Source organism: Macrobrachium nipponense, chromosome 22 (assembly GCF_015104395.2).
Source record: "Macrobrachium nipponense isolate FS-2020 chromosome 22, ASM1510439v2, whole genome shotgun sequence".
NCBI lineage: Eukaryota > Metazoa > Arthropoda > Malacostraca > Decapoda > Palaemonidae > Macrobrachium > Macrobrachium nipponense.
Genome location: NC_087213.1, coordinates 7,054,100 through 7,071,523, shown reverse-complemented (window position 1 = coordinate 7,071,523; position 17,424 = coordinate 7,054,100). Strand labels below are relative to the sequence as shown.

Sequence of the window (17,424 nt, the reverse complement as noted above, 5' to 3'; positions counted from 1 at the left end):
CTGATTTTAAAGTGCCTATTACCCTTAAACGCCGACTGGACGTATTTTACGTCGACATTTTTTGTCTCTCGGGTGCCGACTGGACGTATTTTACGTCGACATACAAAAGTTTTTTAAAAATTCGCGGAAAAATACTTTTAGGTCCTACCAGCCGAAAACTCTTGAATCACGCGCCTTGGGGGATGCTGGGAGTTCACGGATCAAGGTGTTGTTTTGTTTACAATCGTTACGCAGGCGCGCAAGCGCGAATTTCTTTCTTGCCGCACTAAAAAGTATCTGTGACACATCTCTGAAATTATTTCGTCACTTTGACATAATTTTTGTACCATTTTAAATTAGCCGTTACATAGAGTATTATATATGAAAATGTGCGCATTTTTATGTAGAATACAACAATAAAATACTCATGATTGTAGCTTTTATCAGTTTTAAGATATTTTCATATAAATAACGATAAGTGCCAAAATTTCAACCTTCGGTCAACTTTGACTCTACCGAAATGGTCGAAAACGCAATTGTAAGCTAAAACTCTTATATTTTAGTAATATTCAATCATTTAACTTAACCCTCTTACGCCGATTGGACGTATTAAACGTCGAGTCAAAATGTCTCCCGTATGCCGATGGAACGTACCATACGTCGACTCAAAAAAGTTTTTTTTTAAAATTCGCGGAAAAATACTTATAGGCCTACCAGCCGAAAACTTTTGAATCACGCGCCTTGGGGGATGCTGGGAGATCACGGATCAAGGCCTTGTTTTTGTTTTGAAGCGTGACCAAGTGCGCATGCGCGGAATCCTTCTTCTCGCTCCAGCCAGCATCATCGTAGCATCATCCGTCAGCGATCTTTTGCCGCAATCGTGTTTGACTGAGCTTGTGCGAGACTTTGAACATTTGTGTTGGTACAGAACGTTCATAGAGATGTCTGACCGTCGTATGACACGCGAAAGGCGCGTTTTACCCGTCGGAAGGGATCGTGTTAGAAGAGTTTTGGACTTGGATGCTGGCGAAGGACCCAGCACCCAACCTGACCTCGGTCCTCAACGCCGTTCTGTGCGAACCACGTGTCGATGAAAGTGCTTCGAATGTGTCTCATTTGCCGTTAGTAACCCAAGGAAACATCGTGCCATCCTTAGGGGCATTCGTAGGAATTTGGGAGGGCTCAAACAAAGAGACATTGACGATTATTTATCGGAGCTCGATCGAGAGCATTTGGCAAGTCCTCATTTTGATGGCGGTTGGTCATCCAGTGACGAGGACATTACTCCCGATCATAGTGATGACGAGGATTATTTGCCCCCAATGTCGTTCGAGGGTCACATCCCGAAAGTGAACTAGAATTTAGTAGTTATAGTGCTTATGAGGGGGGGGGAATCTGAGGAGGGGGAGGACGATGATTTAGGATCAAGTTTTGTTGGTGATGATGATGGGTATACAGAAAGCGAAGGCTTGAGTGAGGGAGATGGGCCAGTGAGGGGGGTTCGTGTGGGAAATCGTGCCCGCGCTCGTGCCCGCGCTCGTGCCCGCGCGCGCGCGCGCGCAGGGGCACGTAGAAGGTCGGATAGTCGTGCTAGCCTAGGGTCGTCCGAGAGCGACGATGGGTGGACAGAGGACCCCACACCACCTACCATGCATCCATTTACGGCAAATCCTGGCCTCACCGTACCTGTTCCCCTGACTGCTCTGGGTTTTGTTCAGCTTTTCCTTACGCGGGAATTGCTGGAGTACCTGGTAGCAGAGACGGTGGACTACGCCAGGTATTGCCGTGATGAACTACGCACGACATTATCTTATCACTGGCGAGGCTGCGACCTCTCTGACATGGCGCATTTTTTGGGGCTCCACGTTTTTTTTGGATTGATTCCTGCTGCCGACGTCAGGATGTATTGGAGGCGTAATTTTCTTTTATGTACGCCCTATGTGCCCGGCATTATGCCCCGTGATACTTTCCTGGCGCTTGGACAGATATTTTAACGCCTTCAACCGTAAGGGCCATACCCCGGAATAACTCTGATCGCCTCATTTTAGTGCGCCCAGTGTTGGAATATATTCGTGAACGCTGTAAAACTCTCGTGATTCCTGGAAAGAACCTTTCTTTAGATGAGGGGATGATGCCTTACAAAGGACGTCTAAGCATCAAAGTGTATAAACCCCAAGAAGCCGAAGAAATATGGCGTGAAATTTTTTTTTATTACCGAGGCCAACACTGGCTACGTCGTGGACTTTTCGGTGTATTCCGGGGTCTTCTCCCACGATGCCGTGACACTGTTTTCGAGCTTGTGGATCGTTTCCGTAACCAGGGATACCACCTGTTTATGGATAATTATTATAACTCGGTATCCCTGGCCCAGGAACTGTATGATGCAGGTGTTCACGTCAGTGGTACCCTTCGGTTGGTGCGTGGGGCCCCGAATTCCCTCAAGAGGTACGCTAGCCATCAGCAACATCTGGCAAGAGGAGAGACACAGTGGCGGCGGAAGGGAGCTGTCTTCGTCATCTGTTGGAAGGGTGTCCGACTCGTCCCCATGATTACGACGAGCCATGAACCTGTCCAAGAGGAGATCGTGCAGCGGAGAAGACGCGTCGACAGGGCCGAGTTGTGTATGAGCAGTTTCGTGTTGAGCGCCCTACCGTCATTGGGCACTACAATAGGCACATGGAGGAGTTGATCTCTTTGATCAACTCATCCAATATTATCCCTTCGCCAGGAGAACCAGAAGGTGGACACAGAAGCTCCTCAAATACATCCTTCAGTTGGCCCTCCAAAATGCCTACGTACTCTACTGTGGGTACTACGGTCCCGATCTACGGAGGATGAGCCACTTACAGTTCCTTGAGGCAGCCGGGGAAGCCCTCATCAACTTTGATCCCAATGAGTGGCCTTCCATGTCTGCCCCCCTGCCCCGAGCTGTAGATCTACCCATAGAGGAAAGGGCAGACCTTCGGGGTGCCAACTTCGGTCATCCTTCTGCCGACGCCCCTGCTGCTGACGCCCCTGCTGCCGCCGCCCCTGCTGCCGCCGCCCCTGCTGCTGACGCCCCTGCTGCCGCCGCCCCTGCTGACGCCCCCAACCCGCGCCCCTTCTCGTCGGGTAGTGGACCCTCCGTGTCGGCTAATGCCAGGGGATCACACTGGATCTCCTAGAAGGGCGCAGGCAGAAACGGTGCCGGGTGTGCCATATGAATGGCAGAAGGAGAGACACCCGGTTCTTCTGTCGCACCTGCAAGATAGCTCTATGCAGGTTCGGGGAGTGTGACCGCAAATACCACAGTGTGGCCTTGTATTGGAGTGCGACTCAGCGGCGGTCAAGGGAGGGCGCACGGAACCGCGCCCTATCCCAGCGGCCGTAAGGGCGCGCGTCTCCCTCCTCCACCTGTACCTCGTCATGTCGAGAGGAAAAAAATGCAAGACTCTTCAATGGAGGAGGGAGAAAAACAAGAATAGAACGAAGAGTCAGGATTACGAGTGAGTATTCTGCATTTATTTTATATTTAGTTTTATATTTATTACAATTTTTTATATATCTGAATGTGTGCATGATAAAATAATAATAAGACATTTCATTGTATGCGAAAAGAGAAGTGCACCTGCATTCCTTTTATTTATGTATTGGTACCAGAATCGAAGAATGTAATATATATATTTTCTATAAAAAAAATTATATATATACGTATATATATATATAGATCTATATATATATATAATTATATATATATATATATATATAGATATATATATATATATCATTATATATGGGGGGTAAGCAAATTACTTACAGTCTAGTAATATTCAATCATTTATCTCATTTTAAACATATTGCAAGTCTCTAGAACAATATCTCGATTTATGGTGAATATTTGAAAAAAATATTTTTATTCCGTCCGCGCGCCGATTCTCTGCCGAAAATCTCGGAAACGCGTAGGTCACATTCTCCTAATATTTGTGCCTTTTCATATTACGCTTATTTAATAGTTTTATATATGGAAATGTGCGCAAAAACATGCACAATATAAAAAAAAATATTGGAAGGTTGTAGCATTTATCATTTTTGAAATATTTGCATATAAAGTACGATAAGTACGAAAAAAACTACGATCGGTCAACTTGACTCAACCGAAAAGGTAAAAACGCATTTATAACATAAAAATCTTACAGTCTAGTAAATATTCAATCATTTATCTTCATTTTAAAACATATTGCAAGTCTCTAGAAACAATATCTCGATTTATGGTGAATTTTTGAAAAAAATAATTTTTTTTTTTTTTCCCCTCCGCGCGACGATTTTCGGCCGAAAATCTCGGAAACGCGTAGGTCACATTCTCCTAATATTTGTGCCTTTTTCATATACGCTTTTTTTAAAGGTTTATATATGGAAATGTGCGCAAAAACATGCACAATATAACAAAAAATATTGGAAGGTTGTAGCATTTATCATTTTTGAAATATTGCATATAAAGTACGATAAGTACGAAAAAAACTACGATCGGTCAACTTGACTCAACCGAAAAAGGTAAAAAAAACGCATTATAACATAAAAATCTTACAGTCTAGTAATATTCAATCATTTATCTTCATTTTAAAACATATTGCAAGTCTCTAGAAACAATATCTCGATATGGTGAATTTTTGAAAAAAAATAATTTTTTTCCCCTCCCGCGCGACGATTTTCGGCCGAAAATCTCGGAAACGCGTAGGTCACATTCTCCTAATATTTGGCCTTTTTTCATATTACGCTTTTTTAAAGGTTTTATATATGGAAATGTGCGCAAAAAAACATGCACAATATAACAAAAAATATTGGAAGGTTGTAGCATTTATATTTTTGAAATATTTGCATATAAAGTACGATAAGTACGAAAAAAAACTACGATCGGTCAACTTTGACTCAACCGAAAAGGTCAAAAAACGCATTTATAACATAAAAATCTTACAGTCTCGTAATATTCAATCATTTATCTTCATTTTACTATTGCAAGTCTCTACAACAATATCTCGATTTTATGGTGAATATTTGAAAAAAATATTTTTTATTCCGTCCGCGCGCCGATTCTCGGCCGAAAATCTCGGAACGCGTAGGTACATTCTCCTAATATTTGTGCCTTTCATATTACGCTTTTTTTAAAGTTTATATATGCAAAATGTGCGCAAAAACATGCACAATATAAACAAAAATTATTGGAAGGTTGTAGCATTTCTCATTTTTTGTTTTTTTATTTTGCATATAAAGTACGATAAGTACGAAAAAAAACTACGATCGTGGTCAACTTTGACTCAACCCGAAAAGGTAAAAAAACGCATTTATAACATATAAATCTTACAGTCTAGTATATTTCAATCATTTATCTTCATTTTAAACATATTGCAAGTCTCTAGAACAATATCTCGATTTATGTGAATATTTGAAAAAATATTTTTTATTCCGTCCGCGCGGCCGATTCTCGGCCGAAAATCTCGGAAACGCGTAGGTCACATTCCTCCTAATATTTGTTGCCTTTCATATTACGCTTTTTTAAAGGTTTATATATGAAAATGTGCGCAAAAACATGCACAATATAACAAAAATTATTGGAAGGTTGTAGCATTTCTCATTTTTTTTATATTTGCATATAAAGTACGATAAGTACGAAAAAAACTACGATCGGTCAACTTTGACTCAACCGAAAAGGTAAAAAAAAACGCATTTATAACAACTAAACAATCTTACAGTCTAGTAATATCAATCATTTATCTTCCATTTTAAAAAATATTTGCCCGTTCTCTAGAACAATATCTCGATTTAGGTGTGAAATATTTGAAAAAAAAAAATATTTTTATTTCGTCCGCGAAGCGCCGATTCTCGGCCGAAAATCGCGGGAAAACGCTAAAAACGCGTAGGTCACATTCTCCTAATATTTGAGCCTTTCAATATTACGCTTTTTTTAAAGTTTTATATATGAAAATGTGCGCAAAAACATGCACAATATAACAAAAATTATTGGAAGGTTGTAGCATTTCTCATATTTTTTATATTTGCATATAAAAAAAAACTTTTAACAAAAATTCGACATTCGGTCAACTTTAACTCGTTCGAAATGGTAAAAAACTGCATTTGTAAGCTAAAACTCTTACAGTATCGTAATATTCAATCATTTTCTTCATTTCGAAACAAATTGCAAGTCTCTATAACAATATTTCGATTATGGTGAATTTTTTAAAAAATTATTTTTTTACATCCGCGCGCTACGAATTCATGCATCATTTTGTGATAATATTTTCTCTGTGTTGCTTTTTATCGTTTTACAAGTGTTGTTATATATCAAATGATCACAATTTAGTGCACATTACAACGAAAAAAAAAGTAACTTGTTACCTCTAACCGTTTGGCGCACAGCGCGATTTGAATACAATTATGTATGAATTTTTTTTTTTTCGCTACCATATATCGCATTATTTATATATGATAATGATATTATTTTTCATTTTCTGATGATTGCATTCTAAACTTCAGGCAATGACAAAAAAAGGAGCCAAAAATTAACTCTTAATCTTAAAAAGTACGCGCGCTGTAAATTTTTGAAAAAAATATTTTTTCCACTTCCGCGCTCACTCACTCCAAACCAGGCCCGGCATACGGGAGACGTTTTGATTTTTAGGGGCCCGGCGTAAGAGGGTTAATTTTGCAACTAATTGGAAGTGTCTAGCACTATATTTCGATTTATGGTGAATTTATGAAAAAACTTTTTCTTTTTCCTTACGTCCGCGCGGTAACTCTTCCGAAAATAATCATACATGCGATTGTGGTAATGTTTGCACCATTTTAAATTAGCCGTTACATAAAGTTTTATATATGAAAATGTGCGCAATTTCATGCACAATACAACTAAAAACAACCCATGGTTGTAGCTTTTATCAATTTTGAAATATTTCATATAAAAAATGATGTGACAAATTTTCAACCTCGGTCAAATTTTGACTACCGAAATGGTCGAAAAACGCAATTGTAAGCTAAAACGCCTATATTCTAGTAATATTCAAGCATTTACCTTCATTTTGCAACAAATTGGAAGTCTCTAGCACAATATGACAATTTGTCCAAAATTGCATTTTCCTAACTACAAACCTGAGGTCCTTTTACAATAGGAAGGTACTAGCGGCAGCTGGATAGGTCGTAAGCTTTCGAACAAGGGTTCGGTAGTTAAACTGCTTGTCCGACAGGCGCCGCGAATTTTGCATGCGCGACTGGTAGGTAAACAAATCACTTTTGCTTTTGGCCCAAGCAAAAACTGCAGAGTGAGGGGTGGCATGAGGTGGGGCTATGTGTAAAAGGACCTCAGGTTTGTATAGTTAGGAAAAATGCAATTTTGGACAAATTGTCATTTGTTCCGACACGGCATACAAACCTTCGGTCCTTTTACAATAGGAAGACTCACTTCTTGGTGGGTGGAATCTGAGTCTTTTGGTGAACAGACTGGTGTTCGCCCAACCTTGGGCGGCCTCCCTGGTCGTAAGAGCGAGGGAGGGATCCAAGCCCTCTGTCCGATTGATCGGGGTGTGCACCGCAGGATCAATGGTCAGACCTCTGGACCGAGTACTAAGAGAGGGGTCATGCGCATCTCTTCGTACCAGCAATGCAAGAACTTGTTCCTGTACAGGAGCAAATATAAAGTCATGGGTTTGACTCTTGTAGGCATCCACTTCCCCCCTTGTAGAAGGAAGTGGTGGATATTCTGCTCCTATCCCTAGTGAAAGGGATAGGATGGGGCTCTGTCATATAGCTCACCGGCATCTCGTCCATATCCAGCAGGGTAATGACCGTATCCCTCTACCCACAGGTAGAGGGGTAGAAAAAGATAGCAAAGAGAAGCCAGTCACTTTCTCATTCACTATCTATTCATACAGTCACACCAGGACTCGATGCTGTTCAGCTGCTAGGGTCTGGGTTAGCTACACAACGTGTTGTGCAGCCACCACGGTTCCTAAGGAAAACGATCCAAGGACCTGTGGGCAATATCCAAAAGGTAGAAGGAGGTGCCAGTGGTCTGGTTGTACCAGACCCCTGCCTTCAGCCTGCGCCACGGAGAAGTTCTTGTGTAACTCGAGGGAGTGTACTTCTAGGTCATCTTGGTGCTGACGAAGAGTCTTCAAACACTCCGCCTGGGATGTCGAGTTTCTTCAGAAAGCGCGGTCGTGCTTTCACAGGACAAAGCAGCATCTCCTTCGATCGAAGGCGGTGAAGTCCATTAGGGAGGGGACTGTGAAGGACTCTAACCTCCGATCGTCAGGAACCGAAGGGTTCAGAGTCTTCGCTACGAATTCGGTAACGAAATCGAGCGTCACGAATCCCCATCCCTGGATGCTTGACTTCGCAGGCAAAGTCATGCAATTACCTCAGAGGAAAAGAAGGGAATTGTCGTATGACCTATCCCTCTTCTCGACTTCGGTGATGTCCTGTACCCATACTGGGTCTATCCGTCTGCAGCGAAGTTGTTGTTCTCGGTAGTGGATAGGACACCGACACTCAAATGTTGGGTGTCGATGGTATGGGTACTGTGACAAGCCGTTAGGACGAAGAAAATGATTGTTATGGAAACAACCGAACTAAGTCCACAGCGAAGTTCGTAACAGACTTGGGCGCTCTGACAGCTGCCTACTGACTGCGTTCGGTAGGAGGCAAGTTGTCCAAGCACCCGAGCAAGTCACGTGACCTTCGCCTTAAAAGGGTTATGCCAAGAGACTAAACAAATAATTTGTTCGTCACCGATGCCAGAAGGCAAGGTGATGACTCTCTTAAGGCATGTGCCCAACAGGCGAAAGTCAATTGCCTTCTAGAGACCGAGGTCCTTGATGGCAAGATATCTCATAGTATAGTTGATTCTCGGGTAAGGAGAAACAACACTATGTGACGTTGAAGACGAAGGTGTACAGAAAATGCAACCTACGTCTTCACAGCTGAACCGAGAGAAGGATCTCAAGATTCTGAACCTGTGCTACAAAGACTGAGAACGCTAAACCGCTATTGATTGCTGTCCGGTGAGGATCGTAGTTGCAATAAAAGCGGAGCGCTTCCAGTAATGAAGACAGGGAACTACTGCCTGAAGAACGCTTCTCATGGACTGAACATTTGGAAGTAGCTGTCAGGTCGGAGAGTAGGCGATGTCTTCTGACATATCTGTAATTCGGGGCGAGCAATGAAAATTGCACACCTACGAATACGAGATATTTTGAAGACAAACTCAGATGTCTGCAAAAATCATTCGCATTATCGCAGTGGGGGCGATGCAGCGGTTGACTAGTACAGACTTCTGTTACGTGCGGTAAACAGAAAAGATGAAAGAGTCCAAGAGATATCTCTGTTGAAAATTCTCGCAATGTCGAAGGCGATGAAATCGATGCGTCACAGCAGTAGATGGTCCTTCATTATTGCGAGAATCCCCGTTAATCAGAGACCTAAGTCCATGATTGTTGGGCAGAGATACGGTTCGGTAGTCAATCCAACCAGGGGAGAGAGAGACGTAACCGACCGTGCATCTCCGAGACCTAGCTGATACTGAGCCGCTATCAGGCAGTTCAATACGCAGTAGCTCTCGGTGACTCGTCATCCTGAGTTGCCAGGTAATCCATTATTCCACGAAGGAATGCGTTCGGCTTAGAACCATCGAGCATAAAGAATACGCTCGAGCAACTTATTAGTTTAACCGAAACGGATTTCGGTAAATACAAAAGCTGATTTGGTGTTGTCATGACAATACCAAGTATCTAAAATCGAAAATGATAACTGCTGGGAGGTTGCAGGCAACCCCGAGTTGCAGTTCAATTAAGATACAATTCGTCTCGGTCACAAACCGTAGAGTTAACACTACGGTATGCGCCTACCCCACGGACAATTCAACTGTTAAAGAATCATGTCGCGAGGGGTAATATACGTAGTATATTTGTAGGTTCTGTACCCACGACCTCCATCCTAAATTCTTTTCCCCTCGAGGAATGAGAATAAGGGATTGGAGCAGATCGACCGCCTTCGTTCTCTAGTCAAGAGAGTGAAGGAGAAGTCTTCCCAAAGGAAAGCTTCAATGGTGAACAGAATACCGAAGACGATAGTTCAAGCCAAACTGGAAGTTCCCGTCCGTTCTTCTCTATTCCAGGTTAAGCGCCTACTGTGAGATACTCTTCTTTCAGCAGCAGTCTTCTTCCAAATGCTAGAAATTACAGGAATTCGAGCATAAGCGAGGTTCCCGATTATCGTGTAACAATTATCGGGGATTCTCGCTCACTTGGACCGTGGTCTCGCCTGAGTGTTTGGAGATCGTAAAAAACTCGAACACTCTGAGTGCGCTAGAAATTCCGTAGAATTCTAAGCACTCTGCGAACCCCCCACCGAATTCGTCAGATGATATCGGCTGGTGGTCCTCTCGATTCCCGTAGAAATCGAGATCTAGCAGTTGGAGAAGAAAAGGAGCAGCCATCGCCTTACGGCGATGGCCTCTCAGAGCCTGGGAAAAACGTATCGTCAGGAGAAAACGTTTTCCCGAGGAGGGTTACGAACTCATACTGTAGGTAAGTGTCTGCCGCCACTGTGAACGTCGTCTGGGTGGGGTTGATCGACACCTGACAGTAGAGAGCCGATACCGCTCCGACTCATTCCAGTCCTCGTCGAGGTCGAAACCTCATGGAGGACCGAAGGGGTATTTAAATACGGTGTCCGAAGACACGTATAAACGCCTCTGTCGCAGTAGAGGAGGTGAAGTAGCTTGTTCGACCGTCCAGAACTGAGAGAAGCCTTCTTGTGTCCGGAGACGAGAGACTACCTGGTTCAACACAGTCGGCAAGCTCCGATCGCGGCCGACCCACCGTCGATTTGGGTTCCCTCTCGGGCCCCAAAACGACTCGAGCCGAAGACGTGGCTCTGCTGGTGGGAGCGGCGATCCTTCCCCGAGGTCATTGTGCTGACGAATCAGCGCCGTAACCTCGGCAAAGTTCCTCTGGATCTCGGAAGTCACAGCATCTTGCAGAGTGGGACGTTTAAGCCCTTCGAACAAGAGCATTCCGAGAAAACCTTTCCTCCTAAGAAGGGGGAACAGCGACAGCCCTCTCGGTCTTTCCCCATCCACTTGGCGCATACGTCCTGGTCGGTCCAAGAACCGTGCCTGGCACGTAGGGCGTCGTGGTGGGATCATGAGGGGCGCACCCCTCACGATCACTCCTCAATACCTCGCTCTCCCGGTGTAACCCACGTAGGAGGTTGAAGGTACGGGAGAGGCAGACCTGACGCTCCCTCGTCGCTCGCTGGCAGAAACCAGCAGGCGTTGGAGGGCTGCAGGCGATCGTCAAAAACCCGCGGTGACGATCGAGCTGCAGGCCTGGTCGAACCGTCTCGCTGTGGAGAACGGCTGGACTGAGCACAGCGGCCCCGATCTCGAGTGTCAGAAGAGCTGGTGCTGGTTGCCGTTCCCGATCGCTCTCTGTGAGAGCGACGGTCAGGCGAACTGCAGGCCCTACTGTCGCAGTGTAGACCGCGGGTTGCTTGTCCATCACGGCACGGTCACGTCGCTGGTTCCAGCCGTGGCTGGCACCGGCGAACGAACGGAGGACCTCTTCCCAGCCTCAGCCCGTGGTCGGTCGTGGACCGTCACGTCCCCGGGTAGCCAGCTGTTCACCGCGAGAGTGAGAGCTGGTCTGGTGAGAGTCGCATGAGCGGCTGTCACCAGTCTTCCGCCCCGTGCCGTGAACCTGACGCTGAGCGGACTCTCAGAGGTCTGGTTCCTGGCTGCACTGGTCGCTGGTAGGCGACCGTACACTCTCGGTACCTCCCGCGAACGAGAGGCCGAGACGGACCCTGATGCAGTGGCAGAACCACTGACACCAGGCGAGGAAGTACCGGTGTTAGCCGGTACCCTCTGGTCCCCGTAGTCCTTCTTCCTTGGCGGAAGAAGAGACGGGCCCCGCTCCCGAAGGCCCGCATAGAGGACCAGCGGAAGGAACCCCTCCCGTCCCACCGAGGTGAGACGGGTGGTCCGAGAAGCTCCCGAGGGAGACTTCTTAGGAGGGAGGAGGCGACCTTCTTCTTCCTCGGCTGTAAAGCCTTAGAAAGTCGAAGGGGAAGAGGCGGCGGCCGACGACGATGAAGAAGATGAAGACGACGACCACGACACCTTCCTCCTCTTCTTCGTCAGCTTCCTCAGGACAGACGTAAGACTGCTATCCAGGGCGGAGCCGGGGGCTGCTGTAGCCGAAGCCACAGGGCCCGGACGCACCTGTACAGACAGACCAAAGTCTGGGGTAGTACCACCACGAACAGGGACGACATCAGCAAGGTATGGGCATCCAGGAACAGCAGGCACGGCCAGAACAATCATCGGTATAGGGACAGCCAGCGCAGCAACGGCAGGAACAGCCAGCGCAGCAACGGCAGGGCCAGCCAGCGCAGCAACTGCATGGACAGTCAGCCCAGAATCGGCAGGTACGGCAGGCAGCACCGGAAACACAGGAAGTGGGAGCAGCAGCCAGCAACATCCTGGTACCGGCGGCAGGTCCAGGGGCGAGTTCTAGGGCAGCGGAAGTGTGGTCGCTGCAGCGCGGCAACCACGAGCGGCGGCGGCACGCCCCCTCTCGGTACGGCGAACGGCACTTCACAGCGCTGTAGGCAAGACTGTTTACCACGTGAGGCGAGTACACCAGGTGAGGAGGGACGTCGTACCTGGTTGCGTGGTCACCACTCCATGGGTGACCGCAGTAGGCCCAGACATAGAACCGCAGCCCCTGGACACCAGCACGCTCTGCAATTGGAGGACGCCCATACCTCACCAAGGTCCACCCTCGTGGCAGTAGCACCTGCGGAAATAATAGTAGAGCGATTAATGGGGGGGAAATCCCCTCGTGCGGGGGTTTGATCCCTCCCCCGAACGAGTGGAAGACCCCTAATACAATTGTACATCGGGGCACCTCGAGCGCCCTCCCCCGCGCTTCGACGGATCGGGCGAGGAGAAGAACGCCGATAACCTCCCCCCCCCCAAGGGGAAGAGTCATCTGTGGGAACTGAGCGGGGGGGGTCTCGTTCCCCACCCCCGCACAGTCCCCATGTACCCAACAACAAAATAAGAGCCCTAGAGCAATCGTGCCATCGGCACGAATACAAGGCATAAGGATCAATTCCCTGACTGAGCGGAACTTGAACCAAATAAATTGATGCAATCAATAATAAGGAACAAAATGAAAATGCATCTTGCAAAACGATTCACTTCACAATGAATAAGGGCTCTGGATCGATCGCATTTGCGCCCTCGTACCGAGCGCAAGGGTGAAAGGTTTCATTCCTTACCTTTATGGATCAAGGTTTCTGGAAACCTTGATCCATAATGAAATGATGCAATCAACAAATATGAAAATGAAAAGACTACTGCGCTTGCGATTTCACTTCATACAAATAAAAATCGGGGAAGGATCAATTCCCTGGAATAGCGGAACATTGATCCCAGTCAAAACAATGCAATCTCAATAAAAAAATGAAAATGAAAAAGAACTGCACTTGCGATTTCACTTCATTCAAAATTAAAAAGGGGGAAGGATCAATCTCCAGGGCAAGCTCGGAAACTGATCCAAATGAGTATTGCTACAATAAAAATAATATATGAAAATGAAAAAGAATACTGTACTTGCGATTCCACTTTCATACTGAATAAGTTTCCGTGCCGAGCGCATTCGTTCGGAACGGGCATACAGGTCAAAAAATTATAAATGAAAGAGCACTTACTTACGATTTTCATCTACACATTTCCAACCCAATATACGCTCGGAGCGAGCGCTCCCGCCCTCGGCACCGAGCATACACAATACGAGGATCATTCTGGGAAAATGAATTCCCGCAATTACGCCCTTCAGTCCCGGCACTCGGGTAATCGGAGGCGTTGTGAACCAAGATCCTTTAATTCACAATTGAATTCAATGAAATGATTGTACTTACAATTCAGTTTCACTAGATACATAGAAAAAGAAAAAAAACACAATCATGCGAAAGCAAACGACGATGAAGCGGGCAGAGAGCGATGATACACGTCCACACCGCCAGCATGAGGCCGAAAGCAAAAGTGATTTGTTTACCTACCAGTCGCGCGCGCGCGCCTGTCGGACAAGCAGTTAACTACCGAACCCCTTGTTCGAAAGCTTACGACCTATCCAGCTGCCGCTAGTACCTTCCTATTGTAAAAGGACCGAAGGTTTGTATGCCGTGTCGGAACAAATTTTTTTCGATTTATGGTGAATTTATGAAACAAATAACATTTTCTTTACGTCCGCGCGGGTAACTCTTCCGAAAAAATCATACGTGCGATTGTGGTAATGTTTGCACCATTTTAAATTAGCCGTTACATAACGTTTTATATATGAAATGTGCGCAATTTCATGTATAATACAACAATAAATAGGTTGAAGGTTGTAGCTATTCTCATTTTCGAAATATTTGCATATAAAATCACGATAAATAGAAAAAAAACCACGTTCGGTCAAATTTGATCTACCCGAAATGTCGAAAAAACGAAATTGTAAGATAAAACTCTTACAGTCTAGTAATATTTCAGTTATTTATCTTCATCGTGAAACAAATTCGAAGTCTCTAGCACAATATTTAAATTTATGGTGAATTTTTAAAAAAAACCTTTCCTTCCCTCCGCGCCTTGCGGATTCTCCGCCACAAATCTCCGAAATGCGTAAGTCCCATTCTCAGAATATTTGCTCCGTTTCATATTAGGCATTTCATAGAGTTTTATATATGAAAATGTGCGCAATTTAATGTAGAATAAAACGAAAAATATTTTTGAAAGTTGTAGCTTTTCTTTATTTCCGAAATAATTGCATATAAAAAAATATATATATAAAAAAAATTCGACATTCGGTCAACTTTAGCTCGTCAGATATGGTCGAAAACTGCATTTGTAAGCTAATATTCTTACAGTATAGTAATATTCAATCATTTGTCTTCATTCTGAAACATATTGGAAGTCTCTAGGACAATATTTAGATTTATGGTGAATTTTTGAAAAAAATATGTGTTTACGTAAGCGCGTACGAATTCATGCATTATTTTGTGATAATATTTTCTCTTTGTTGCTTTTGATCGTTTTACAATGTGTTATATATCAAAATGATCGCAATTTAGTGCACATTACAACGAAAAAAAAGTAACTTGTTTACCTTCAACCGTTTTGCGCACAGCGCGATTTGAATACAATTATATATGAAATTTCGTTTTTGCGCTATCATATATCGCATTTATTTATATATGATAATGATAATTTTTTTCATTTCTGATGGTTGCATACTAAACTTCAAGCAATGACAAAAAAAGGAGCCAAAAATGAACTCTTATCTTGAAAACTAAGCGCGCTGTGATTTTTTGAAAAAAAATATTTTTCCGCTTACCGCGCTCACTCTCAAACCCCTCCGGCATACGGGAGTCATTTTTTTTTATTACCGCTCCGGCGTTTAAGGGTTAAAAACTACCAAAAATAAGAGATTCTATTTTTTTCATTTCCAGTCATGTTTCTTTCATTAATCTTCATGACTGAAAATCTGCAAAGAATATGTGCAGAACAGACATAAGTGAAAAAGGTTTTGAAACTCATAGGGGGGTACAAAGAAAAGAAAAGAAAAGAAAAGAAAAAAAGAAAAAAAAAACAATACCAAATACCTAGCCATGATCAAGGCATCCTACTTATTAGAATATATATTACTTCATCCATTTCCAGTAATATTTTTTCATTCCTATTTTACTTTTATAAGTAACCTCCCTTGTATTAAAGGCCTGTAACAATACAGTAATTAATTTTATATATACTGTGATTTTTACTTAGCCCATAAATTGGGTTAAATATGATTAAGTTTATATACATTACAAAAACAGATCTAGTTTACCCAAAAGAGTGCAGTAGCCCTGGTAATTTAAAACTCATATAAAAAAAAGCTTATATTTTCATGAATTAACTCCCAAAATTTTGGGTCTCTTGAATGCTAGTGGGACTCATATGACAGCTAAGTACAATGCATTACAGAACTAAAATAGCGTTCACATTTAATCACAACACTATCCCAACAGATTTAATCAACTCACCTTCACCATGCTCTTCAACAAACTGGAAGGCTTTAAGCAATCGTAACGTCTCCTCCACAGAGCGACCAACAGGCAAGTCATTGACACTCATGTGTTTCACAACACCTTCAGGATCAATCAAAAAGAGACCACGCAACGCAATACCAGCATCCTCCAATAAAACTCCATAATCACGAGAAATGGTCTTATTAAAATCAGCCAACAGTGGATAGTTCAGTCCTCCAAGGCCACCTTGCTGTAATAGCATATAAACAGTTGAAGATAATACTCAACAAAGAAATGATGATGCAATACTTCTTCATACAGTACCTATGGTTTAAATTTGTCTCTTAGTTTCTCAACTAACTAAAAATTGAAATTCTGTACTGCAGATGTACAGCAATCTGATGAGAGGATTTTGCTACAGGCACAACAATTCCAAAGGCTGCATTAGGTTAAGGTTTAGCTTTGCAAAGGGAAACTAGCACAGAAGTTAAAGATGATATAAGCAGCATTACGTTGAGATCTAACTCTGCAAAGGGAGGATGGTACAGAGATTGAAGATGATACTGAATTTTATAATATAATAATCCAGCCTGACACTTTCATTCTAACAATCTTTCTTAAAAACAGTACCAAATCTTGATTAATGGCTGTTATGGCAGAATTGTAAAGAATAACAAGTAAAACAAAATAATGACCTTCAGATTCACTCATTTTCAGTACTGTACTATGCAGGAAAAAACAATAAATAAATTTTGAAAAATAATGTGAACAGCATGCCACTATAACAAATAGGAATTGTGAATGGTGATGATTATAAGCAGCACAACTAACTAAAAAGGCAGTATCTAAATGCCAAGAATTTTTCAGAGTGGAGAGGTCTCACAAATTAATTTCTTTAGGTAAGGTTGCTAGCAACACTAAGGTCTGAAACATCTAACTGACAATGCACTGGGGATAAATTTTTCAGAAGAAGTAATCACTTATCAATCAGTGCAAGGGTGGCATAGACACAACATCACAATGTACTAGAACATAACTTTTCCATTTACATACAACAATAAATACACTTAACATTCATGTCTAAGATTAAATTCAATTTCTAGTAGCTTGGCAACATTTTGGAAGCCACATCCATCTGAATAACATTTTCACGTGAAATATCCAGATCCCATGTAGCAGTGAATGACAGTATTGAATAATATTCCCTCAATCAAAATGAGCAGCAATGAAGATTATAGTACTTTGACAAACCTATCTTGGCAGAAATTAGGAGCACAGTTAATAGCATACTTAACACATGCAGCATGATGCCTACTACATTCTAAAAATTACATTCGTACTGAATTTCAAATCTTTAACAGT

General features: G+C 43.4%; 1 protein-coding gene across 1 annotated transcript in view; it reads right to left on the bottom strand.

The window, feature by feature from the left end:
* The window catches only part of LOC135198468 (thioredoxin-dependent peroxide reductase, mitochondrial-like), a 76,970-nt gene that overhangs the window by 40,908 nt on the left and 18,638 nt on the right, over positions 1-17,424 (bottom strand). The window contains 1 exon segment of the mRNA XM_064226039.1: positions 16,078-16,312. Within this exon segment, the coding sequence (XP_064082109.1) occupies positions 16,078-16,312 (235 nt within the window).